Source organism: Halichoerus grypus, chromosome 1 (genome assembly GCF_964656455.1).
Source record: "Halichoerus grypus chromosome 1, mHalGry1.hap1.1, whole genome shotgun sequence".
Taxonomy (NCBI): Eukaryota; Metazoa; Chordata; class Mammalia; order Carnivora; family Phocidae; genus Halichoerus; species Halichoerus grypus.
This window is the reverse complement of record NC_135712.1, coordinates 200,528,885-200,553,168: the sequence shown is the minus strand read 5'-3', so window position 1 is coordinate 200,553,168 and position 24,284 is coordinate 200,528,885. Positions and strand designations below refer to the sequence as shown.

At 59.2% G+C, this 24,284-nt stretch overlaps 3 protein-coding genes across 20 annotated transcripts in view; 2 read left to right on the top strand and 1 right to left on the bottom strand.

Moving 5' to 3' along the window:
• Positions 1–10,763, top strand: part of NBEAL2 (neurobeachin like 2) — a 29,154-nt gene extending 18,391 nt beyond the window's left edge. For 8 of the 9 annotated variants that reach the window (XM_078078723.1, XM_036107691.2, XM_036107695.2 and 5 more), the window contains 31 exons: positions 66–224; positions 397–556; positions 710–795; positions 943–1,455; positions 2,053–2,231; positions 2,327–2,486; positions 2,715–2,852; positions 2,944–3,303; positions 3,392–3,541; positions 3,627–3,784; positions 3,942–4,066; positions 4,155–4,290; positions 4,771–4,931; positions 5,031–5,347; positions 5,453–5,548; positions 5,885–6,009; positions 6,095–6,235; positions 6,439–6,569; positions 6,682–6,791; positions 6,909–7,026; positions 7,130–7,227; positions 7,299–7,415; positions 8,017–8,106; positions 8,193–8,302; positions 8,474–8,646; positions 8,746–8,840; positions 9,052–9,168; positions 9,272–9,430; positions 9,507–9,655; positions 10,016–10,151; positions 10,272–10,763. In XM_078078723.1, coding sequence (XP_077934849.1) covers positions 66–224; positions 397–556; positions 710–795; positions 943–1,455; positions 2,053–2,231; positions 2,327–2,486; positions 2,715–2,852; positions 2,944–3,303; positions 3,392–3,541; positions 3,627–3,784; positions 3,942–4,066; positions 4,155–4,290; positions 4,771–4,931; positions 5,031–5,347; positions 5,453–5,548; positions 5,885–6,009; positions 6,095–6,235; positions 6,439–6,569; positions 6,682–6,791; positions 6,909–7,026; positions 7,130–7,227; positions 7,299–7,415; positions 8,017–8,106; positions 8,193–8,302; positions 8,474–8,646; positions 8,746–8,840; positions 9,052–9,168; positions 9,272–9,430; positions 9,507–9,655; positions 10,016–10,151; positions 10,272–10,373 — 4,869 coding nt within the window. In that variant the 3' untranslated portion in view covers positions 10,374–10,763. Of the gene's footprint in view, positions 1–65; positions 225–396; positions 557–709; positions 796–942; positions 1,456–2,052; positions 2,232–2,326; positions 2,487–2,714; positions 2,853–2,943; positions 3,304–3,391; positions 3,542–3,626; positions 3,785–3,941; positions 4,067–4,154; positions 4,291–4,770; positions 4,932–5,030; positions 5,348–5,452; positions 5,549–5,884; positions 6,010–6,094; positions 6,236–6,438; positions 6,570–6,681; positions 6,792–6,908; positions 7,027–7,129; positions 7,228–7,298; positions 7,416–8,016; positions 8,107–8,192; positions 8,318–8,473; positions 8,647–8,745; positions 8,841–9,051; positions 9,169–9,271; positions 9,431–9,506; positions 9,656–10,015; positions 10,152–10,271 lie in introns of those variants that run through there. The other variant, XM_078078730.1, reaches the window with a different exon arrangement.
• A 156-nt stretch (positions 10,764–10,919) lies between these two features.
• LOC118545455 (death domain-containing membrane protein NRADD-like) lies at positions 10,920–14,357 on the top strand. Of its 7 annotated transcripts, none has more exons than XM_036107730.2 (5): positions 10,920–11,251; positions 12,422–12,564; positions 13,201–13,384; positions 13,480–13,622; positions 13,721–14,357. In XM_036107730.2, the coding sequence occupies exons 2-5, from the start codon at positions 12,459–12,461 to the stop codon at positions 14,038–14,040; spliced, it is 753 nt and encodes a 250-aa protein (XP_035963623.1). In that variant the 5' UTR covers positions 10,920–11,251; positions 12,422–12,458; the 3' UTR covers positions 14,041–14,357. The 7 variants fall into 7 exon arrangements, with proteins under 7 accessions (XP_035963623.1, XP_035963619.1, XP_077934888.1 ...); XM_036107726.2 differs by having other exon boundaries at positions 12,419–12,564; XM_078078762.1 differs by lacking the exon at positions 10,920–11,251 and adding an exon at positions 11,432–12,280.
• Positions 14,358–16,817: 2,460 nt separating this feature from the next.
• Positions 16,818–24,284, bottom strand: part of SETD2 (SET domain containing 2, histone lysine methyltransferase) — a 125,317-nt gene continuing 117,850 nt past the window's right edge. For 3 of the 4 annotated variants that reach the window (XM_036107698.2, XM_036107704.2, XM_078078734.1), the window contains 3 exons: positions 19,831–19,911; positions 17,987–18,088; positions 16,818–17,656 (listed from right to left, as the gene is read on the bottom strand). In XM_036107698.2, the coding sequence (XP_035963591.1) occupies positions 17,495–17,656; positions 17,987–18,088; positions 19,831–19,911 (345 nt within the window). In that variant the 3' untranslated portion in view covers positions 16,818–17,494. Of the gene's footprint in view, positions 17,657–17,986; positions 18,089–19,830; positions 19,912–23,992; positions 24,046–24,284 lie in introns of those variants that run through there. The other variant, XM_036107703.2, reaches the window with a different exon arrangement.

Below are 24,284 nucleotides of genomic sequence, written 5' to 3'. Positions count from 1 at the left end.
GAGGGGTGGGGTGTGGACCGCGGCGCGGGGAGCAGCCGGCCCAGAGGAGACTTTGGATCCGCCAGGTGGCGGGTGTGCTGGACCTGCTGCTGGCGCTGCTGCAGGGCTCCCCGGCCCAGGAGCCTCTGGCCGTCTTCCTGGTGGAGCAGGGGAGCCTTGAGGTGCTGCTGGCTCTGCTGCTGCGGCCCAGGGCGCTGCCCCAGGTGCCCGACCGAGTCTGCAAGGTACACCCCGCCTGCCCCCCACATCCCATTTGCCGTGGCCCCTGCCTAAGGGCCGGGGAGGTGGAGCGGGCCCCTCTTGTAGCTACAGTCCTGCGTGCTGCCTTCCCCCCTCCAGTCACTCCTTCCCCACGATGACAAGCCCCCTATGACCTCCCCCCCCCCGACCCCCCAGATCCTGCGCAAACTGCAGCAGAACGAGCGCTTACCTGAGCGGGGCCGTCAGCACCTCCGGCTGCGAGAGTACGGTCTGCAGGGGCTCATCGCCTGCCTGCCGGAGGGGGCTGCTTCCCCCCAGCTCTGCCAGGGCCTCTACAGGCTGTTCCTGGGGGCAGGTACCACCCTTCCACCCGCGTGAGACGGGGCCAGGAAACAGGCCAGGTGGATAGAGGGAGGGCGTTGGCACAGGGGCCCAGGCTGGGCCAGCGGGGAAGCGAGGTCCCCCTCCTGCGGTCAGTCCCTCAGGGCCTCTCTGCCCATCCTCCCAGATTGCCTGAATCTCTCAGATCTGTTGGCCGTCGTGCAGCTGTCCCTCCAGGCGGACCTCAGTGTCCGCCTGGACATTTGTCGCCAGGTGAGTATGGGGGGGGTGACAGCTTGCAGAGGTGGGGGCTTCGCTCTACCTGCCCGTGAGGAGGCCTCCCCTGCAGAGGCCCCAGGGTGGGAGGCTGGGGGCAGACCGCTGGACACGTCCCTCACCTGCTGTGCCCTGGCCCGGCAGCTCTTTCACCTCATCTACGGACAGCCAGACATAGTGCGGCTGCTGGCCCGACAGGCTGGCTGGCAGGACGTGCTGACCCGGCTGTACGTCCTGGAGGCGGCCCCAGCCGGCAGTCCCCTGCCCTTCTCCCCGGAGCCACCCACCTCCCCAGAGCCAGCCTTAGGCCAGCCACCCACCGAGTCGCCTGAGACTTCGGACGTCTTCCTGCCCTCGGAGACCCCCAGCCCCGACCCTGATGCCTTTTACCACGCTCTCTCCCCGTTTTGTACACCCTTTGACCTGGGCCTGGAACGGGCCAGCGTGGGTTCGTGTAACACGGCCGGCGGCGGCAGCAGCAGTGGGACTCTTACTCCGGCCAGCCAGCCCAGCACCCCTTCCCCGCTGGATGGGCCCCGGCCCTTCCCTGTGGCCCACGGCCGCCACAGCTCCAGTCTCTCCAACGTGCTGGAGGACGGCAGCCTCCCGGAGCCCGCCATCAGTGGGGACGATACCTCAAATACCAGCAACCCTCAGGTGAGGCGGGCCCGCTCTGGGACACCGGGCGGGCGGTATAAGCTTTCCAAAGGTGGGGTCCTCCCTGACGTCGGGGCCGTAGCCGCCGGTCGGCCCCAGTGCCGCCCCCTTGGAGCTCTCATCTGCAGTTCTGTTCCCGGTGGGGTCCCGGAACAGGACAAATGATGCCAAGCCAGAGTGGTGGCGCCAGCCAGGCTTTGGGGAGTCCTCAAGAGAGCCTGTGGGGCAGAGACTTTACAGGGCCCATGGGCAGCGTCGCTCTAAGGGCTCTGCCTTGTGTTTCTGGGTTTGGGGATGGGTTTCTGCTTATACTGTGGCATTCTTCCAGAGAATTCCAGGACAGTTTTTGGGGCCTGTGAGAACTGTGGGGTAACTTTGTGAACCCCTGAGGAACCCCAGGATCCTCCCTGGAATTCAGGCGGTGGCTAAGGCCCCTACACCATTCTTCCAGGCCCCAGGCTGTCTGTTGGCTGAATGCTGTCCCTCCTGGTAGGGACACCCGGTAGCGGTCGGCAAGGGGTGCTCAGCGGGGATAGCGGGAGAGTCTGCAATTCCCTCTCTCCCTCCCCCGCCCCCACCCCCCACCCGTGCCCACAGCAAACCTCTGAGGAGGAACTGTGCAACGTGCTCACCAACGTGCTGTTCTCGGTGACGTGGCGCGGTGTGGAAGGCAGTGACGAGGCCGCCTGGCGGGAGCGCGGCCAGGTCTTCTCGGTGCTCACTCAGCTGGGGGCCTCAGCCACACTTGTGCGCCCACCGGATTGCATCAAGCGCAGGTGAGGAGGCCACCTGGGAGGGCGAGGGGCCTCTGGGAAGCCTAAGGGTGAGGAAGGTGGTCGGACAGACCCCCGCGTCCCTCATCCCTCCCCAGCCTCCTGGAGATGATGCTGGAGTCAGCCCTGACCGACATCCAAGAGGCCCCCGGCGGGGTCCTGGCCAGCCTCACCCAGCAGGCACTCTGGCTTCTGCGCCTGCTGCAGGACTTCCTGTGTGCGGAGGGCCACGGTAACCAGGACCTGTGGAGTGAGAAGGTGCGGTAGCTCCGAGGCCGTGAGCCGCAGGAGTCCGCGTGTCCCCGTGAGCCCGCGGGTGTGCGGTCTGGGGGGTGGACGAGTGCACGGGCGCACTCGTGGGTGCATCAGAATGGTGTCTGTGTGTGCAAACCCCACCTGGCCCCCAGCCTAAACCTTACCTTGCTCCTTCCCCATGGGCTGCTGGCCTCCTCTGATGATGGCTGCCTGGGTTACGTGGCGCTGCAGCTCTTTGAAGGGGTGTGCGGTCTCCTCGACCGTCTGGGAGCCTGGCCACACCTGGCCAATGGCACCGCGGATCTCCGTGAGATGGCCCAGATTGGCCTGCGCCTCGTGCTTGGCTACATCCTGCTGGAGGACCCACAGGTGAGCCCGGGGTGGCTTGGGGTCCAGCAGGGGCAGGCGTGGGGAGTCTGGGGAGTGGCTGGACGCCACCCACGCCCCCTCCCGCCCCCAGCTGCACGCCCAGGCCTACGTGAAGCTGCACTCGCTGCTGCAGACCGCAGTGCCCATGCGACGGGAGGAGGCCTGCTATGTGCTCTCCAAGCTGGAGGCGGCGCTGGCGCGCGCGCTGAACACCTCCCCATCAAAAACCACCACCGAGGACAGGGAGCCCCCAAATGCAGCCGCTGCAGCCGCGGAACGCTGCTCGTGGCTGGTGCCCCTGGTGCGCACCCTGCTCGACCGTGCCTATGGGCCGCTGGGACTCCAGTGGGGACTGCCTTCCCTGCCGCCCACCAACGGCAGCCCCACTTTCTTCGAGGACTTCCAGGCCTTCTGTGCCACACCTGAATGGCGCCACTTCATCGACAAGCAGGTGCCTGGAGGTGCGGGAGCGGGAGGAGAAATGGGGGCCCCCGGGCCTGCATCCAGCGCTGATCTCCTCTCCCTGCCCAATCCTCCAGGTGCAGCCCACCATGTCGCAGTTCGAGATGGACACCTACGCAAAGAGCCACGACCTCATGTCGGGCTTCTGGAATGCCTGCTACGACACGCTCATGAGTAGCGGACAGCGGCGCCAGCGGGAGCGGGCACACAGCCGGCGGGCCTTCCAGGTGTGCAGCCCGGGGCCGGGGGGGGAGCCGCCCCACCCCTGCGCCCAGCCACCGGCGGGACTGACCCATTCCCTCACCCCCGCAGGACCTGGTGCTGGAACCTGCGCAGAGGCGGGGGCGCCTGGAAGGGCTGCGCTACGCGGCGGCCCTGAAGCAGCAGGCGGCGCAGCACTCCACCGCCCTGCTGCACTGGGGGGCGCTGTGGCGTCAGCTCTCCAGCCCCTGTGGGGCCTGGGCCCTGAGGTGGGCGGGGCTCGGGCGGAGGCCGGTGGGGGCGGGGCCTGGGAGGGCTGGAGGGACCTGGACCACCGGACAGGGTTTGGGGCGAGGCCGGGGAGGAATGCGGACTTCTGCAGACTGCCGTGCCCACCCGTGCCCACCGTCCCGGACGTATCCGCAGGGACCCACCTGTTCCGCGCTGGAAGCTGTCCAGTGCCGAGACATACTCGCGCATGCGTCTGAAGCTAGTGCCCAACCATCACTTCAACCCTCACCTGGAAGCGAGCGCCCTGCGCGACAACCTGGGTGAGAGAGGGTGTCCGGAGCGGGATCTGCCCAACCCCCTAGCCCTGCCCTGCCCAGCTCTGGCTGAGCACCCCGGGGCCCACTGCAGGTGAGGCCCCCCTGACCACTATGGAGGAGGCCTCGCTGCCTCTGGCAGTGACCAAGGAGGCCAAAGTCAGTACCCTACCAGAGGAGCTGCAGGAAGACCAGCTGGGCGAAGACGAGCTGGCTGCGCTGGAGAAAGCGTGAGTGGGGCTGCAAGAGCGCGGACCAGGAGTGGGGAGCAGGGCTCTACTCTGATGCGCGCATGCCTCCTGTGGGACTGATTCCTGAGCCACTTCCTCTTCGGTTACGGGGCTGAATACCCTGAAGGGACTGTCCAGAGTCGGGTGGGTGGGGGGGGAGAGCCGTCCAGCAGAATCGGCCGTGGCTCTTTCACGACGAGGCACCCCAGGGCAGGACTGAGAAACACAAACTAGACCAAGCATGGGGGCCCAAGGGAGTGGGCAGGGGCTGAACAGGGGGAGCCAGGGGTAGGAGTTGGTGTCCTGGCAAGACATTCAGAGGCCCAGGTTTGGGGCCGGGGACCGGGGGTCCGTGGGCACTGGAGCCTGGGCAGTTCCTCCCTCTCCTCTGCGACTTGATGTGCTTGGAGAGTGTGGTCCTCGGGCTTATCCGGAAGGGGGTCCCAGAGCCTTGAGCCTGAAGTGGGTGCCGGCCCCCAGGATGCAGGCGGTGGAACTGGACGAGCAGCATGAGAAGCTGGTGCTTTCTGCGGAGTGCCAGCTCGTCACGGTGGTGGCTGTGATCCCGGGGCTGCTGGAGATCACCACCCAGCACGTGTACTTCTACGATGGCAGCGCCGAGCGCGTGGAAACGGAGGAGGGTGCGTCCTCCTCGGGCTGCCTAGAAGGACGGCAGGGCGTGGCTGGGGTCTGGTGGGGCCGGGGTGAGTGACTGCTGCACCCAATGTCCGTCGGCACAGGCATCGGCCACGACTTCCGGCGCCCGCTCGCCCAGCTGCGCGAGGTCCACCTGCGCCGCTTCAACCTGCGCCGCTCAGCGCTCGAGCTCTTCTTCATTGATCAGGCCAACTACTTCCTCAACTTCCCGAGCAAGGTGGGCGGGACCGTAGCCTCGTCTCCCTACCAGGCCCCCAGGCCCCAGCCCTGCCCCATCCCACCCCACACCCAGGTGCGGAACCAGGCTTACTCGTTGCTCCTGCGCCTCCGACCCCCGAGCCAAGGCTACCTAAGCAGCCGCTCCCCCCAGGAGATGCTGCGTGCCTCTGGCCTCACCCAGGTGAGAGACCTTGAGGGTGGGGGGCGGGCAAGGCCAGGGCCCTGCGGTTGGCAGGAGTGCTGGGCAGCCCAGCTGACTCACCTCTTGCCTGCCCCTGCCCCCCAGAAATGGGTCCAGCGTGAGATCTCCAACTTCGAGTACCTGATGCAGCTCAATACCATTGCGGGGCGGACCTACAACGACCTGTCTCAGTACCCTGTGGTGAGGGTCCGCTGCTTACCTGCACCCCTGCCCCTCCGCTCTGCGGGCCCTGGTTCAGCCCGGTGTGGGCGCTGGCGGTGGGCCAAGTCCTAAGCCTGGCCTGGGGGGGTGCTGCTGACACCTGGCCTCTGTTCCCTGCCCCCCCCACCCCCAGCCCTACCCCCCTGCCCCCTGAAGGGAATCCTGTTCTGGCCTGCTTCCCCGTGGTCCCTCCAAGTGGTGCGGCGCCCCCCACCCCGCGGGCTCTGCCCATCTTCCTGAGGGTGAGGGCAGGGCAGGCTGGGCAGGTAGGCCATCAGGACCCTCATGCAGCTCCTTCCCTGGGTGGGCGGCCAGTTCCCCTGGGTCCTGCAGGACTACGTGTCCCCGACTTTGGACCTCAGCAATCCGGCCGTCTTCCGGGACCTGTCCAAGCCCATCGGTGTGGTGAACCCCAAGCATGCCCAGCTCGTGAGGGAGAAGTGAGCGTGTGGGCGAGGCCGGGCTTGGGGGTTGGGATGGGCGAGGGCAGGGCTTCTGCTGACTCCCCTCCAACTGTGGCTCCAGGTACGAGAGCTTCGAGGACCCCGCGGGCACCATCGACAAGTTCCACTATGGCACCCACTATTCCAACGCAGCAGGCGTGATGCACTACCTCATCCGCGTGGAACCCTTCACCTCCCTGCACGTCCAGCTGCAGAGTGGCCGGTGCGGCCCCGGGCGGGGGCGGGGGGGGCTGGCAGATGGCAGGGCTGAGGGTGCGTTGCTGCGGATGAGGGGAAGAGGCAAGGGCGTCTGGGCGTCCCGGGCCCTTCGGCTCTCTTCCAGCCCCCTTCCAGCCCCCAGCTGCAGCTCTCCTTCCTCGTCCCCGTTCCCCGCCCCCCTCACTGCAGCCTGTGCCCCTCCCCCAGCTTTGACTGCTCCGACCGGCAGTTCCACTCCGTGGCGGCAGCCTGGCAGGCCCGCCTGGAGAGCCCTGCCGATGTGAAGGAGCTCATCCCGGAGTTCTTCTACTTCCCCGACTTCCTGGAGAACCAGAACGGTAGGAGCTGGAGTGGGGCTGGGGGGCCCCTGGGGCAGAGCGCACAGGCCGGGCCTGGCCAGGGATGTGGGTGAAGCTACAGCGAGACCGCTCACCCCGTCCTCTCGGCCAGGCTTCGACCTGGGCTGCCTCCAGCTGACCAACGAGAAGGTGGACGACGTGGTGCTGCCGCCGTGGGCCAGCTCCCCCGAGGACTTCATCCAGCAGCACCGTCAGGCTCTGGTGAGGAGCTGAACATGGACGGGCGGACGGCCAGGGCTGAGGGGCAGGGTTGGGGGCGGCGGGGTGGGGTGGGGGGGTCGGCCGTCCCTGGACTGACTGGCACCTCCCCATCCCCAGGAGTCCGAGTATGTGTCTGCCCACCTGCACGAGTGGATTGACCTCATCTTCGGCTACAAGCAGCGGGGACCGGCCGCGGAGGAGGCGCTCAACGTCTTCTATTATTGCACCTATGAAGGTGGGCGGTGCCCTGGACTCCCGTGGGGGCCGGGCCACCGCGAAGGAGGGCAGAGTGCAGAGGGCACGGGGCAAGTCCTGACCGCTCTGCCTGCCTTGCCCAGGGGCCGTGGACCTGGACCACGTGGTGGACGAGCGGGAACGGAAGGCTCTGGAGGGCATTATCAGTAATTTTGGGCAGACCCCCTGTCAGCTGCTGAAGGTAAGGTCAGCTCGGAGGATCATGGGTCAGGGATGCCCAGGCTGTGGTGCTGACCAGCCGCTTGTCCACAGGAGCCACATCCAGCTCGGCTCTCCGCCGAGGAAGCAGCCCAACGCCTTGTGCGTCTGGACACTAACTCACCTAGCATCTTCCAGCACCTGGACCAGCTCAAGGCCTTCTTTGCGGAGGTGAGCGGAGGCAGGGCTTCATCTTCCTGCTCTGTGAAATGGGTTTAACTTCACTGTCCTTACCAACCTCTTGGGGCAGATGAAAGACCTAAATCAAGGTCACTGATGTTAGACATCTTTGAAAAAGAGGTAACGGGAGTGGGGGTGGGGTACCTTCTTCGCTGAGGCCAGGACAAGTTGTTGACCCCCCTAACCATCTCTGAAAACCTTAGGGAGACCCTAAAGAAGGAAGGCAATGTGGCCTTGGATAATTTCCCTCATGTTCCTGTTCCCCTGAGAGGGCCCCCCAGGCCTGATGTTTTTACTGACCCCTCCTGTCCTGCCAGCAGGCTGGGGGGACGTGAAGTCAGAAGGTGGGAGGCCCAAGGTCAAGACCAAGCTTGAGGCTGAGAGAGTGGCCTTGTCCATCCCAGTTTCTCACTCCCTCACTTTCGGGGATGCCCTCCTGAAGGCGCGCTGAGCTCTCCTGACCATGTCACAGAGGGACCTCTGCCTCTGTGACCCCTAGTCTGTGAGCACTGGGGGCTGGGAGGAGAGGAAAGAACGGTGCCCCAGGTGGCAGGCAGGGGAGTGTGGTCCCCGGCTGAGCTCTGCTCTGCAGGTCATCAGTGATGGCGTGCCCCTGGTGCTGGCCTTGGTCCCCCACCGGCAGTCCCATTCCTTCACCATCCAGGGCTCCTCAGACCTGTTGGTAAGTGCCCCGTGCAGCGCCCGGCTCAGCTCCGCCCCTGCTCGGACTTCCGCCCCACACCCACCCCTGCCCCCTCTGGCCCACAGGTGACCGTGAGTGCCAGTGGGCTGCTGGGCATCCACAGCTGGCTGCCCTACGACCGGAACATAAACAACTACTTCAGCTTCAGCAAAGACGCCACCATGGGCAACCCCAAGTAGGACGGAGGGAGGTGGGCAGGGGTGGGCTCTAAATACCCTGCACCCCCGAGTTGTCGCCCCACCCAGTCAGGGTGTGGGCCAGCGGCAGGGTCTGGCCAAGGCCTCTGAGGGCCCGGGTCTTCTTTGTTGGCCTGGCCTCACCTGTCCCCCCCCCCCATCCGGGTCAGGATGCAACGACTGCTGAGCGGCCCGTGGGTGCCGGACCGTGGCGTGAATGGACAGGCCCTGGCAGTGGCCCCCGACGGAAAGCTGCTGTTCAGCGGTGGCCATTGGGATGGCAGCCTGCGAGTGACCTCACTACCGCGGGGCAAGCTGCTGAAACAGCTCAACCGCCACCTTGGTATGTGCAGCCTGGGAGCTGGGGTGGCACGGGTCAGGGTAGCGGGCCAGGGAGGGGGTGACCGCTGCGTTCCGCTTGCACCCTCCCCTCCCCGTGCAGATGTAGTGACCTGCCTGGCACTGGACACCTGTGGCATCTACCTCATCTCGGGCTCCCGGGACACCACGTGCATGGTGTGGCGGCTCCTGCAGGAGGTGTGCTGGGTGGGCAGCCCCGTGGGGCCCCCATAGTCCACGCCTGCAGCCCATCCACCCCTTCTCTCTGCCACTGTGAGCAAGGCTGGGGCTCCACCACCCTCCAGCGCTCTGGCTCTGGACAAGGCCATCACTTTCCTGAGCCTCAGCCTTCTCAGGGGCCAGGGTAGTGAGGTGTCCCCAGTCCTGAGCCAGCCCTGGCTCCCCACAGGGTGGTCTCTCGGTGGGACTGGCGTCAAAGCCCGTGCAGGTGCTATATGGGCATGAGGCTGCAGTGAGCTGTGTGGCCATCAGCACTGAGCTCGACATGGCTGTATCTGGATCTGAGGTATGTGGGGGTGCCTGTGCCCAGGGGAGGCCAAGTTGGCTAGGCAATGCCCCTGGAGATTAGAGACCCGGGCCCAGAAGAACCCTAAGCCGCCTTCCTTCAGGATGGAACTGTGATCATCCACACCGTACGCCGTGGCCAATTTGTGGCAGCACTACAGCCCCCGGGGGCCATGTTACCCGGACCTGTGTCCCATCTGGCGCTGGGGTCTGAGGGCCAGATTGTGGTGCAGAGCTCGGCGTGGGAGCGTGTGGGGGCTCAGGTATGGAAAAGGGGTGCTCAGCCAAGAATGGGGTAGTTGGGATTCTGTCCTTGCTGACACCTCTTGCTTCTTCCAGGTCACCTACTCCTTGCACCTGTACTCCGTGAATGGGAAGTTACGGGCTTCATTGCCCCTGGTAGAGCAGCCCACAGCCCTGGCGGTGACGGAGGACTTCGTTCTGCTGGGCACCGCCCAGTGTGCCCTGCACATCCTCCACCTGAACAAGTGAGTTCCGCTCTTCATGAGTTCATGGACCTGCAGGGTGATAGTCCTTGGCAGAGGATACTAAAAGGTGCTAGCCTCCCAGCCCCCCCTCCGTCTCCCCCCCCCACAACGGTGGGCCTACCCATAGCCCCTTTACATGTCCATGGGCACATTCTTCAGGGCCCATCTCCTGTCCCCCCCACCCCGGGGGTTGATCTTGCCCTGGGCCTCCCTTAGCTACACACTTGTGGAAGATCCCTTTATGTATTAGGGTTTCAGTTGAGCCATCCCTTCAAATGCGACCGAGAGGGTACACGGGAGAATGAAGACACAAAGCTCCCTTGCAGCTGAGACTTCAGCTATACCCCTCCCTCCCTGCAGACTGCTTCCGGCTGCGCCTCCCCTACCCATGAAGGTGCCCATCCGCAGCGTGGCTGTGACCAAGGAGCGCAGCCACGTGCTCGTGGGCCTGGAGGACGGCAAGCTTATCGTGGTGGGCGCGGGGCAGCCCTCTGAGGTGAGGATGAGGGCAGGGCGGGCCCGATCAGGGTGGGGAGCGACGGTCCTGGCCCACCTCTCCCCGATCCTACTCCTCCCCCCCACCAATCCTACTCCTCCCCTCCTCCCCCCACCCCAGGCGCGCAGCAGCCAGTTCGCGCGGAAGCTGTGGCGGTCCTCCAGGCGCATCTCACAGGTGTCCTCCGGCGAGACAGAGTACAACCCTGGAGAGGCGCGCTGACAGCCGCCCCGCCCCACCGCGCAGGCTCCTCCCCCAGCGGCCTCCGCCCTTGGAGGCCCCGCCCAGGAGTCGGCGGGAATCCGGAGGAGGAGACCACGCCGCGGCCGTCGGCCCGGCTCCGGGGGTGGGCGGGACCCCACCCCCGCCCAGCTCAGGGATTGGTGGGCGGTTCACTCCAGGAAGTCCCGCCCCTCGCCGGCAGAGGGGCCGCCCGGCGTCTGGCACTGGCCTCAGCGGCCGCACAGCACTTTTTGCACAGCGTGGGGCGGGAGCCCAGGCTCCCAAACCCCGCGTCCCGTCGGAGCACGGGGGCCGGGCTGTGGCCTTAATCTCTAAAGGCGGCCCCCCGCTCTACCACTCTCGGCAATAAACCTGGCCTAGTTTTGTAGACGCTTCGCCTCCGAGTATGCGTGCGCGCGGCGTCTCCGCCGGCCCAGGCCACCGTCCCGGGCTCGCGTTCCCCTGGCCCAGGAGCCCTCCAGGCGTCTCGCCCCCTCCGCGTGGCCTCAGTTTCCCCAGCCGCGCTGCCCCTGTCTCCGGGGACCCCGCCCGCCGATCCTCCCCGGCGGGTGGTTCTCCCGGCCTCAGCGCGCCCTCGCGACACCTCCGCACGTGTGCGCGTCCCTGCGCGGGGCGGGGCCGCCGACGGCCGCGCCCCCGCGCGCCCCCGCGCTCCTGCCTAGGCCGCTCCTCCGTGGGCGCTCTGGCTGACTCTCGGGACCGCCCGCCCCGCCCAGCCCCGCGCCTCGCCGGAGCTGGCTTCCCCAGGGACTGCACGCAGCCTTCCCGGCTGGCCCACGGGAGCTTGGCGGCGCAGAGGCCCGAGTCCCGCCAGCCAGGCCTGGATCCTGGGAGCCGCGGAGGGGCGGCCGCCGCAGGTCAGAAGGGGGTTGGGGACAGAGCTCCGAGTCTTCCTGGACTGAGAGAGCCGAGAGCTGCTTTTCTGTCCCCCACCTCGAGGCCCGCGATCCTGCGGGTGTCGGCCGTCGTGGTGCCGGCGTCCGTGTTGGCATGCATGGGCGTGTTTTGTGGCCCGGAGACGGGGGGGGGGGGGGGCGGGAGTGAGGGTGGGGAGGTAGAGGCTCCAGCCCCGCAGCAGCTCGGGGTGGGTCGGGCAGACACGGGCCTGGCGTGGCTAGGCGCGCTGGTCACAGGCCCACCTGCCAACCAGGATCCGGGAAGGGCCCCTTATATGGTAAGTGACACAAATGTGCAAGGGCCACTGCAGTCTCTGTCCCAGACCCAATTGCTGACTGGGCAGGGAAGTGAGTTTGGAGACCAGGCCGGATGTGGTGGTAGATGTTGGGGAGTTGGAGGGCCTGCCCCCAGATTTCTTTTCCGTGCCTTTTCCGGGCAAGATCTATTCGCAGCCAAGATGAGGCTTCTCTTACCCAGGCCTTAGGAAGTGGGTCCCAGCAGGATCAGCCCTGTAGGTCCAGATGGGTCCTGGGACTAAGTAGTCCTGTCCTTTAGGTTTCTGGCCTCCAGGCCATCTGAATTCCCAGGTGAGAAAGGACCAGGGGGCCTCTGGGCCCATGTACTCTCTGCCCTTGCCGAACCCACCACGGAACCCTCCTGTCCGGTTTCTGGGCAGGAAGGAGTGGGGCTATAGTCACAGGAAGCCCTGCCTTCGGGGCTTAGGGTGTTGGGTTCCCTGGGCTCAGGCAGAGAAGTCTGGGGGAGCTCCCTCCCCCCCCCCAAGCAAGTCTCCGGCCTGCCTCTGACTGAGGTGGGGATGGGAGTCTCTATGGTCCTCCTGTGCCATCCCTGGACTCAGGCCAGGGGTTGCTAAGGTTTCCAACCTGCACCCCTCCATCCTGACCTGCACCCTGGCTCCTCCAGCTTTGGCCCGTGGGGACTAGCTCTGTCAACCCCACCCCATCTGACACAGGAGGAAACTGGTCCAGGTTGGTGAGTGGGGAAGTTGCGGGGGAGGGTAACCAGCCCTGGAGTGAATCAGGATGGAGCCAGGAGAGGGGGACAGACTACACCAAGGGACTCCCAACATCTGGCCTGAAGAAAATCCCCCATCTCGCTACACATAGCAGAGAAGAAGTCTCCCAGCTCCCTTGCCTGAGTGTTGCCATGACACTCCAACCCCTTCTCCAAGAGATGCAGTCCCTGGGAGCACTGCTAGCCGGCAGAGCCATGCTTCACAACTCCAGCCACAGGGAAGGCATGGTCCATGTGGGTAAGTGCCTTTGGATCCAGATTTTGGGCACTGGGTAGGTGGGTCGGTCACACACAAGTCCAGTCACAAGCTCTGGAGTCCCCCATTCCCTCCGCCCTGCCTGCACTGGATTGTGGAGTTAACTGGCCTCCAGGCAGAAGCGAGCAGCAGCATTCACTTGCCTTCGAGCTCAGCTTTATTTTGCAAAACTTCACAAGGTCTCGTGTGCAGAGGCCCCCGTGGGGGTCCAGACGTGGTGGGAGAGACAGGACACACAGGGTAATGCCCCAGTAGACAGAGGAGGTATAGCAGGAGCCAGAAAAGGGAGAGACTGGAAGAGATCAAGGAAGCCTTCCCAGAGTAGGCGATGCCTGCCAGCTGGAGAAGGTCAAACAGCAAGAGCAGACGTCGGAACACCTGGGAGGAGGGTACCCCCAGGAAGGGCTAGGTGTCCAAGAGTGGTGAGCAGAGAGGAGGCTGTGGGAGTTGAGCGTGGGTAAGGATGCCAATCCTGATGCCGTGGTACGAATTTTTGATTCTGTGAAGTGTAGGGACTGTTGGTTCAAACCTTTTTGGCAGCAAAGTCTAAGTGACCGCTAGTTAGGGACCCTGGCCTTGATTCCTTGCCCTTGATCCTATTTGTCCTTTCCTCTACAGATAAGGCCCAGAGGGTGCAGGACAGGGACAGGGAAGGGGTATGGGTAGGGGGAGCTCTGGCCCCCAATACCTCCTCCCCATTCCCCCCTGAGCCTCCAGGGGCCTCAGGCAGCATTATTCCCGTCTACTGTGCCCTCCTGGCCACCGTGGTCCTTGGTCTGCTCGCCTACGTGGCCTTCAAGTGGTAGGTACTCCCGGGCACTGCCCTGTGGCGCGCCCCTCCCCAGCTGGACTCGCAGCCAGCTCCCTGTCTTGGCGGGTCCCCCCTGCTCCCCACAGCTGGCGCTCACGTAAACAAAGACAGCAGCTGGCCAAAGCTCGGACCACAGAGCTGGGGGCCCTCGACAGGGACCAGAGGCATGGGGACAGCATCGCCTTCCTGGACAATCCCAGCGGCCGGGAGCCCTGTGCCCCCAGCCAGGGTGAGCATCCTTCCCCAATCTGAAGACTTTCAGACCCAGCTCTGCCATACCCCCCAGCCCATCTGACCCTCTTGTGCCCCTCACGTCTCCCACCTCAGGGCCACATCCTGAACCTGGCTGCCGGCTCTACCTTCATCTCCCTCGGCAGCAGCAAGAGGAGGTGGAGCGGCTCCTGGAAGCGTCAGGCCAACCTGACGAGGGCTGGCAGGGCCTGGCAGGCCGCCTGGGCTACCAGGCTGACGCCGTGGAGATCATGGCCCAGGGCCAGGGGCCAGCCTCCGCCCTACTGCGGGACTGGGCTGTCAAAGAAGGCAGTGGTGCCACCCTCAGGGTGCTGGAGGACGCCCTGGCTTCCCTGGGCCGTGACGATGTGGTCCGGGTTCTGGGCGCCCCGGCTGAGGGCTGCTCTGTGGTGTGAGTGAGGCCACCGCAGCCCGGCCTCTCAGGGAACCTGCTTTGGTGCCTCCCCCCGGCCCCGCACACACATACGCTTTCCCTTTCCTGAGCTTCCCGGCATCGGGGGCCTCCGCCTGCCCTGTTCGGAGGGAACACAGAAGATCTGGCCACCGCTCACCCACCCTCGCCCTACCTTCCTCCAGGACAGGGACCAGGATGTGGGGGGACTTAGCAGCGAGGAGTGGCCCTGCCCTCCTCCTCCCCGCTCCACCTCCCCTTATTTAGCCTCAACTGGTTTTTCTACTTTTGTATCTCCTATTAAAGGCCACTTGGGACTACTGTGCCGCCTCTGACTCCTTGGCCCTGTGGGAGAGCGGGGTGGCTGTGAGGCAGAGAGGGTCCCTGGGGTGCGGGAGGAGCGCGTGAGCCTCGGAGCCCGGCCCGCTCCGGAGGCACGGCTGGCCTTCGCATCCTGTGTCTACCATTCACTGGCTGCGCACGGGAGGGACCTAGTTTCCTTCTCCGAACTTGAGCTTCCTTAGCTGGAGACCAGTAACAGGATGGCACATTCAGTAGGCCCCCACAGCCCTTCCACTCTCAGACTGGCACCGAGGGGCCTTGGGATGGAGGCCGTTTTTGTGACTTCTGCTGTGACCAGCATCAAGGGGAGGCTGGAGGCAGACGTCCTGGGAAGCAGGTCAGCTCTAGATGAGAAAAAGGAAGAAAGACTCTCCTTACAAAGCCCGTCCTTACCAGACTCAGGAGGGAGTTCCAGCCACGCTTCCGTAGCTGCTTCTGTGACTTCCACACAAGCCAAGGGCCAGCGGGTCATCCCACCCACCCGAGGGGCAGCTGCGGGCAGAACAGCTGCCACCAAGCCACCTGCCCCGCACGTATGTGCCCGCCCGAAGGAGAGGAAGGCAGGCTGGTTACTGCCTTTGGAAGCGGTTGCTACAGCAGACAGGCCCCCGCCTGGGAAGGAGCAACGGCCCCCATCCTGGCACCACACGGCCACCCGAACTCCAGAGTCGTGGGATTCAGCGGTGGCCCAGGGAGGCCTCGGGTCGCTCCTGTCCTCCTGCTGACACGTGACTGGGATCGGCTGCTCCGGGAGGGCCAAACATCAGACTGCTGCTCCTCAGAAACCATCTTGCGGGGCTGCTTAACCCTGGAAGTCTTGTCCTTAAGGAAGGGCAGGTTTATGGCTCTCTCCATCTGGAGATGACCGTTGGGCCAGGACCCAGGAGAGGTTCAGCGTGCAGTCAGCTGAAATCAGCCGGGCACGCTTGGGAGCAAGCTTGCACCTCCGTGGGCGGGGAGTTGGCCCCAGGGCTCTGGAGCACTGGACTGGCCCCGAACGTGGAAGCCTGTGCCGAGTGGCACCCAACAGCTTCTGGATCGGCTGGCACCCCTCGTCACAACTGAGGGATCGGATTCTGAAGGTGTCAAGGGGTGTGTGGAACGGGGAAAGTTTTCGAAAAAAACTCTGTAGGGAGCTAAGATAATAGAATCCCTTTTCAGAGGTGTCCTATCGGAAACTCCACAGCTCCCTGGTCACCACCCTTTAATGGAAGGCCACCTAAATTTCCTTGGAACATCTGAAGCATGGAGCCTCAGGTCAAACTGTGAGTTTGACTTGGCTGCCAGCAGCAGAGCACAGGGCCGCACCCCTGCACCCCAAACCCACCCAAGAGAGCCACTCCCTTTTAATGTGCACATTAACTGAGATATTCTCTGTTAATAACTCTCAAATGTTAAGAGGGTTGAATTAGAGTCCATCCATTTGAGATAATGTGCTCTAAATAGTGTTGAAGGCTGCAGTAGCACGGGAAAACACTTTGGCTACGTTATTAAATAGCACGTCTAATGATTAGGACTTGAAAATAGGTGTTCTTCTTTTTTAACAATGAGGATATGAGTTCCTGAGCCTGAGGCTGAATTTCCTCATCCAAACACTGCCAACTCCTGTCCTTAGGGTTGTAAGGATCAAACGCGCACAACCCGAGCTCCAAGTGCCCAGTGCAGCACCCAGCAGGCGAGAGCTCTAACCACCATCCACCCTGCCCAAGACTCAGTGGGCCACAGCCCCTCCCCCAAGGGCGTTGCTGCAGGGAGCAGAACAGCCCTGGTGAGGAAGACACGGGACCAGTCTCTTTGCAGAGATGGTTCCAGACTGGCTGGCAGCCTACAGTCCTCCTCACAGCCCAGACAACTTATCCTTCAAAGGGTGGTGGGGGAGGTGGGTCGGGCCACTGAGCCCTGCCTCCTCCAGGAGATGTCCACTCTCATCACAGCCTATGCACTGTACCCCTTTACAGGGGTCCTCCCTCTAGTGTCCAAGCCCAGGGTCAGGCTGCATGGTGGGGGAGGTTGGGGAACCCACCCATCAAAAGAGCATTCCAGTGAGCTTGGGGAACTCAAGTTCTGGAGGGAAGAGGGTCAATGCCTTCCTCTCCTCAGCCAGGAGGTATAAAGGGGAAGACTCGTGCCTTTCTCCTGCCTGACCTATGAACCAAAGTAAAGAAGCCCAGACCCTTTGAGGCCCTCAGGCCCGCCTCTTTTGCTCGGCAATACATGTAGTACAAGTTGACTCCACCCTGAACACAGGCATAAGATCCCAAGGCCACAAGTGTCAGTCCCAGTGGGACCTGTCGGGAACAAGGCCTGTGATTGAACTCCAAGCTCAAGGATTAACTCTGGACTTCACACATCTATGGCCACCCTCTCTCCTTTTTCTCTCCAGTGGCACCACTATATACAAATATGCCTGACTAGCTTTTAGGGAACACACATGCCAAGTTCTTTAATTGATTTTATTTTTTACATAAAAAGTTCAGTAAAAATTGGATAAAGTAAAGTGATTTTAAGCAGTAAATCAATCTTATCAACATAGCACAAGGCTGGCCGAAACCACAAGGCAGCCTGCTTTGGAATATTTACATGATAACAAACTAAACCTTGCAGGAGAACTTAAAACCATCCTTACAAAGTCTTCCTGTGATCTAGCACGTAGAGGCTAAAAGCAAAACGAAAAACAAACAAAACCAGGAAAAAACAAAATTATTTTCAATATATTCACATATACATTAAAATATAATACAGATCGTCAGGGTGAGGGGTCATGGGTGGGGATGCGCACGGGTCTGTGCGCTGACAGCACCGCCGAGGAGGAGACCCAGGTTTGGGAGTGGGGCTAGGCCTGGCCAGGATCTTAGCGGGGTCCTTCCCTAAGCCCTTGCCTCTGATGGGCCTCCAACCACACCCCAACAGCTCGGGACCAGGGATCGCTTGTAGATGGAGCTCATTTTCGTGGCTTTCAGCTGAAATCTGCAGGTCTGAATGCCCCATTCCCCAGGGCGACGTGTCACCAGTAGCACAGCCCTGACAGAAGGAGGGGGTGCCCAGCGGGCCCGCAGGGTTTCTTCTCCCAAGTCTGTCCCACCTGCTCACCTGTCCTCCCACCCTGGCCCCACAAGTCACTCTAATTCAGTGTCCTCTTTGGGTTTGTAAACGGCCCCAAACTTCTGCATGTACTTCTTAATGTACTCCTTGGTTTTGTGTTTCACATTCTCATTGCACTCCAGGTCCTCAGGGTTCTTACAGTACTTCAGCTCCTTATTCATCACGCCGTGAGTCAGCTGTCCAGGACACAGGAAGAGAGACCAGAGTGGGAAGGATTTCAGGGGGTAAGGCCAGCCTGGTGCCTCAGGGCCCTTCTCACCAAGACTGGGGTTGCATAAAGAGAGAGGCTGGGGCAGGCTGGTGCTGGGATCAGCAGAAAGGGGAGGCTAAGCCCTGCGAGTCTGTGAGAGGACCACCAACCCTACCCTCAAGGAGGATGCCCTCCCTTCCCTAACCTTCCCTCCCTCTTCCTGGGTCCCCAGCCCGGGCATCTGGCAAGGAAAACCCACTTTCTATGATGAAAGGTACACGGTTTGCCCAGAGCATCGTCAGAACAGAGGGGATACCTTGCGAGCTAGGTGTTTGAAGTCTTCAGTTGTGGTGATTCTTCCCACTTTGCAGTCAGGTTTCCGGTAAGGGTTCAGGCACTGGACAATGAACTGGGACATCTGCAGGCAGGAGGAAAGAGCATATGCTGCTCGAAAGTCCAGAGGGCAAGGGGTTGCACTGAGGAAATAATGAGAAAGCCAATCCTTCCCTTTCCGCCTCTCAGGCTGGCTCATTTGGATAGAAGAATGCTACTAGGCCAGTGGGATAGAAGAGAAAAGGATCCTAGGTCAGCCCCGAGAGGGAAAGAGCTGCCTTGGATAGATGAGCAAGCTGACTTAGAGCAGGAGGAAGAGACCCAGGCACAGGACTCCACTGCTGATCTCACAGCAGCCCCCCATTTCAGCTGACAAATCTCATGTCCTTGGCCTGAAGAGACTATAGCCTTGGAAGCCGCACAGAGAACGCGTTCCAGTGCTCCTAGGAGGCTCAGCAACCCCAGGATCACAGGCATTTTGTTACCGAAGGTCACTGAGATTCTGTGTTACACGTCACTTGATCCACACTGCAGCCACGTGAAGCACACGAAGGCATGGTGTGCTAGCTGGTGGGAGAAGCCCCAGGGCAGGACCCTTTCCCATACACAACGTCCAGTGTCCTCCTGAGCGGTCTCTGCAATGTGTGTCCTACCAGTGGCTCTCAAAAGAGATCCCACACAGGACCTCTGAAAGGATCTGTGGTGCTAAGATCCCAGGGTACAAAGGAAGCAAAGAGGTCAATGATCACCATTTTGTCAGGGAGCACCCTGAACAGGGTCTACCCATCCCTGAAACTCCAGGAGGCTTCTGACATTCAAAGGACAAGGATGTATCACAAGGCAGGCACAGAACAAACAGCTGCTGGCTGGCTGAAACACCAATAATTCCACACGGGGAGAACGAGAACTAAGTTTTAGCCCTGGAAAGGGCTTTTATTCAGTTTTTCTATGATCTGGCCTCCATACTCTCTCACTTCAATCCACTTCCCCAGTCAGGGAATTCCTTCTTCCCGGCTTCAAGCCCTGCAATGGCACCCCGTAACTCCCAGACACACAGGCCCTAGATGAAGAAGCAACACTGTTCAGCCTCATCTTCCAACACCCCTCACATACCCTGTGCTACGGCCCAAGGACTACTTACAATCCCCTCGAAGGGATGAGGACTTTTTTTTGCTACTGTACATTCTACTGCCTGAAGTTACATCCCTCCTGATCCACCTGGTCCATTCCTACGCCGACTCAACAGCCCTTCCTGATATCCCGAAGAGTGGCCTCCAGCCCTAAGATGGCATGCTCTGCACAGAGCTGCCATAACTTATTTACAGGCCTGTTTCCTCCAACAGTCGGTGAATCAAGACTGGAGTTTAGAATCTAGATGCTCTGCGGCAGACAAGGTTGGTGTCCTGACAGCTGGAAACACACACTTCAAGTAGCATGAAAAGGAGCTACTTTCTCCCAATCCCGTGAGGATGAGGCAGCCACCAAATGAAACGTTGCAGAAACAGAACTGGACTTTGAGCCAGAGGGCCTGAGTTCAGGTCTTCTGTCTAGAACTTACCATTTCTGAACCTTAAGAGGTCCTCCACCTGCATAAGAATGACAGTTCCTGCCTTGCCTACCTCAAGAGCGGTTACAGGGATGAAATGATAACAGATATGAAAGCACTTATCACCACCTACAAAGGACCCCCTCACATGACAACTATACAGTCACACCACAGAAGCAAGGGAACACCCAAAGACAGGGCAGCCTAACACTTAGGACAAGAAAGGAAAGGGCTCAGGCTTAAGCCTATGGAGCTTAGGGCCCACACCCGCCAAACCTTACCTCTTTTCTGAATACTTCTTTGCTCTTCTTAGCCAGCTCACTGGAGGTGTCTGCTTCTGCTGTCTTAGGCTTTTTTGAGGTCTAGAAATGCAAAAGAAAACACAACAGTGCTGGCATGAGAGGTCAGGTCAGTGATATGCTGCTGTTCCAGAACCCTCCCTTCTTTCCCCCAGTTGGGACACCTGACTCATAGTATTAGGATCCATTTAGAATCCTAAGTGGGCATGGCTTGGAGTCAGCTTGGCTACTGTTGCCAGTCTTACACCTCACGTTTCAATCCTGTCATCTGGCTGTGGCCTCCTTCCTATAAACCACATTCTCCGCCCTAAGTTAAAGTTACATCCTCGATGTCGCTAAACATTTCCAGTTGTTTCAGAGTCACCTTCTCTGCAGAGGAACATGCTGTGTGATGGGCCACTCAGGTCCCTGTTCTGGGCTTCAGTACCCACACTGTCAAGTGAGGCCTGGGCTCAGTGAGTCCCACTTCTCCCGGCTCTGACATCCTAGGATTCCAGGACAAAGGCTTAAAATGCTCTGTTCTGAAGACCTTTCACCACACAGCTGGAAGGTCAGACCACACATGGTCCTCATGCAGGCCTCTCCACTCCCCTGTGTACTCATCATCTTTCCTTGTCCAAAGGTAGAACTGGCTGGACTGCACGAAACAGTCTCAGCATGCAGCAGTGGCTCCCTGGAGGGTGGTATCTCCAGCTCAGGAACATAAAGACTAAAGACATATGGCAGTATTGGGGGAGGGGGGATGGAGGGGGCGAGGGTCATCCAAGTCAGTGAACAAATAGATGCTAAGACACAGAAGATACTCTGTCCCAAGCTGGTAAGATGATGACAAACCTAAAAACACTCCTTTCCCACTGTGCTAGAGATGAGGCTGCCAAGTTCCCCTTAACCAGACACTGCCGAGAGGTAAGGGGGGCTGGCAGGCCTGGCATTCAGAGCACCTGCCATGCAAGGCCATCTCCCCATACCTTTGCCCACCACCAACCATCAAGCCCCTCACTAGCAAATGTACTTTTCCACAGAAAAGATTTATGAGCATTCCCTTCTGCAAGATTTCAGATGGATGTAGAAACCACAGTTGCTATTATAGGTACTTCTTGTTTCTGCTAGCCGCTCAGAGCAGAGAGTTTTTCGACTCCCCTCCCATCCCCCAGTGCTGATTCTTCCATTTCCATAAACAGTCTGAAGGCCCTGGTGATGAAGGAGCTGTTCAACTCCCTTTGCTCTGGACTGGCTCCAGAGAAAGGTGGCACTCCCTTGGCTTTGGGCTGCTACAAATCTGCTTTCTCTGATTTGTTATAAAAGCTTTACATATTTTCCATTTTTCTACTTTCTGCGGCTGTGGGAGCAGGAGGGGGAGGGCAGAGAATAGAAAGAACGTACAGATTCGACCTGTTTTCAGGAAACAAGACCAAAAAGCACACTGTAACTCTATTTTCTAATGTTTGGCTTTGGGATTTTGTGGTTCTATTTTCCAGGAGGAGAGTGTGCGGCTGTGCTTCACAATAAGGCCTCAGGTAGCAAGGGATCAAGAATGGCCGGAATAGGGATGCCTGGGTGGCTCAGTCGTTAAGCGTCTGCCTTCGGCTCGGGTCATGATCCCAGGGTCCTGGGATCGAGCCCCGCATCGGGCTCCCTGCTCCGCGGGAAGCCTGCTTCTCCCTCTCCCACTCCCCCTGCTTGTGTTCCCTCTCTCGCTGTGTCTCTCTCTGTCAAATAAATAAAATCTTTAAAAAAAAAAAAAGAGAGAGAAAAAAAGAGAATGGCCGGAATAAGCCAAGGCAACTTCAACACACCCTCAGCTGTTCTCTTATAGATCTCAGAAATGAGGAGCAACAGCAACGGCTACAGAAAGCCCCTGGAGGTATGACAACCATCTCAAGGCTCCTGAACCTACAGAAGAGGCCAAGCTCTCAGTGAGGGTACTGTGTAAAGAGGAATGTTCCTCTTCCCTCTGAATGGGGTATGTGTTCAGAAAGCTAAATAAATCTAGTGCATATTTAACAGCTTCCTAATTTAATCTCTGACTTGGTGACGTTGGTAGGGCTTTAAAAACACAGTTACAGAGCACAGTCCACTGAGCTCTGTCTAGCTTTTGTGGTCGTTCTGAGTGCTGAGCAACTTGGACTGAGAAAGGAAATGTTCAAATGAAGGGTGCCTAGACTTACTTCATGGAAATCATAAACCAAATGGAGTACTCTAGGGAGTACTGAAATTCATGTACCCCTCTTGGTCTGTGGTCTGCAAATGGCATGAGAAATGATTTCAGAAACTGGTTAACACTTACTCAGGCCCAATGCCAAGCAATACCTGGAGCCAGTCAGAGCCAAGGATAGCACTTGATGAACACTGACATGAAAAACCTCCCCAACTCCAGAAAAGTCCCATTTAAAATGTTAGCATCTCTACAATATGTAAACTTTTAAAACCAATGTTATTAACCTTCTCAAATACCTACTGCCAATTAAAAATCCTCTAGCACCAGAAAAGACCATTAGCCCGGACCAATGGTCCTAAAAATATAACAAGCTGTATCATGGGGTAGAGAACATCTACCTGTCATGCAAGTGGTCTCACTGAGATTCCAGGAACCCATCAGAGAGGGGGAAAGCACTCGGACAGGCAAAAAAGCAATGTTTGCCCAGGGCCTCAGCAATAATCAGGTTGCCTTTTCCATCCACTGGCTCACATGGGGCATCATCAGCGAATGGAGGATCCTGGTGGGAAACTATGCGAACAGGGGCCAGATGAGAGCACACAATGAAATGTGGGCAGAGGGCCTGGTAGATAGCCAGAGCTTACTGCCTTTAACAGCTCACCCCGCTGTCAGCCTTAATCTGGGGCATGTCTGGATTCCAGGGAATCTGGCTGGAATATGACTAGATATGAATATAACAGGGAAGGCCTAAGTACCTTCACATTACCCAAGGTGAGGTTTCAAGTCTTTTTGGCTAAGAAAGGGAATGACTTTAAGCTTATTGGATGGCTCTGGTAACCATACACTGGCTGTTTAACACAACAAACGCAAACTCCATCCTCTGTGATACAGGCGGAAATGACCATGTCACAAGCCCATGTGCCTTGGAACTCAGGAGTGCAGCCTGACTGGAAGGAGTCCTGACAAAGAGAGCAGGATATACCGACCTAATGCTTCTCTCTCCCTGAATTTAATTAAATATCCTTTGGAACATGAAACGTAAAACATTATTCAAGGAGGAACTTTATCTTTCAGGGCAGCATGAATCCAGAAGAAGAAGTTGAGGTTATCAGAAACTACACATGATTCAACCTAAATTCTGCAATGCATGAGCCTGTGTACATCAATTAAAAGGTGAAGTAAGAAGGAGCCTTGAAAGTAATAAAAACTCAGTATATTCTGTTTTGGAGTTACGACCACCTTTGGTAGTAGAAAGAACAAAAATATTTATTTCAGTGTTTGGTTCTAACTAAGGTACCACACTTCATTCTGTCAAGAAAAAACAAAAATGTGGGGACTGGAGAAGGAAGGACTGGACAGGAACAAAAAGATCGCCAAGGCGGTTTCTAGAAAGTGTTTCAAAAGCCTGACTAGATTACAACAGGCTCCATCTATTTCCCTTAGAGAAAAGTGGAGCTGATAAACCTGGAACTAAGGTCCTAAAGACATCACTAAGAACCAGAAGGCCTCCTACTCTTTCCATCTGGCCTGAGTGTAGTACAGTCCTGGGAGTTTCTCTCTGGTCCCCCAGCTATCAACCAGGCTGTGCTTATTGAGCAACTTAACCATCTGCTCTGCAAAGATCTGGGCTCTGGTTTTTCACAATCCTCTCTCAAATGTGATTTCCTGGATCCCTCTCCATTGCTGGGAGGTGATTTCATATGGAATCCTTTTGCAAATTACCCCAATGCCAAAGATAGGACCATCAATTGAAAAGACTCTTGGCGTCTGATCCCATCCTCTTCCATCTCCCTCAACCCAACAAACACTCCACAACCACTATTTTAACACAACATAGTTACACTTAGGATATCTACTACACTTATGTCTAAATGTTAATTAAAAGCCAGAAAGCAGCAGTAAAAACTGCTGTCTCTCAATCATGCAAGCAGTCAGGAATGATTCGCATCTGGGGTCCTCAAAGGGAAGGCTTGACTTTACACTCACCACATGATGGATGATGGAAGAGAGCACAAGATGATCAAGAGGAGGGAACAACACTGGAGGAAAACAGAGAAGGAGGGCTCTCACAGATGCTTAGTCTCAGCATCAAAAGCTTTCAAAACCACCCATCCAGCATCACATAGCACTCCTCAAAGAATTCTCTGCCCATTCCACACCTTCCCCATGTGGGTACCATATCCCCACTAATGTTTCAAAAAAAACACCAATTTACTGACGACTCAAACCATCTACCAGCCATTCTTACCCTGGATCCCATAAGAAGCTCAAATTCCAC

Excerpts from the sequence above, each read along its gene's own strand:
- LOC118545455 (XM_036107730.2), top strand. The coding sequence starts at position 12,459 with ATGACACTCCAACCCCTTCTCCAAGAGATGCAGTCCCTGGGAGCACTG. Across the intron at positions 12,565-13,200 it reads GGAAGGCATGGTCCATGTGG|ATAAGGCCCAGAGGGTGCAG; the intron begins GTAAGTGCCTTT and ends TTTCCTCTACAG. Across the intron at positions 13,385-13,479 it reads GCCTACGTGGCCTTCAAGTG|CTGGCGCTCACGTAAACAAA; the intron begins GTAGGTACTCCC and ends TGCTCCCCACAG.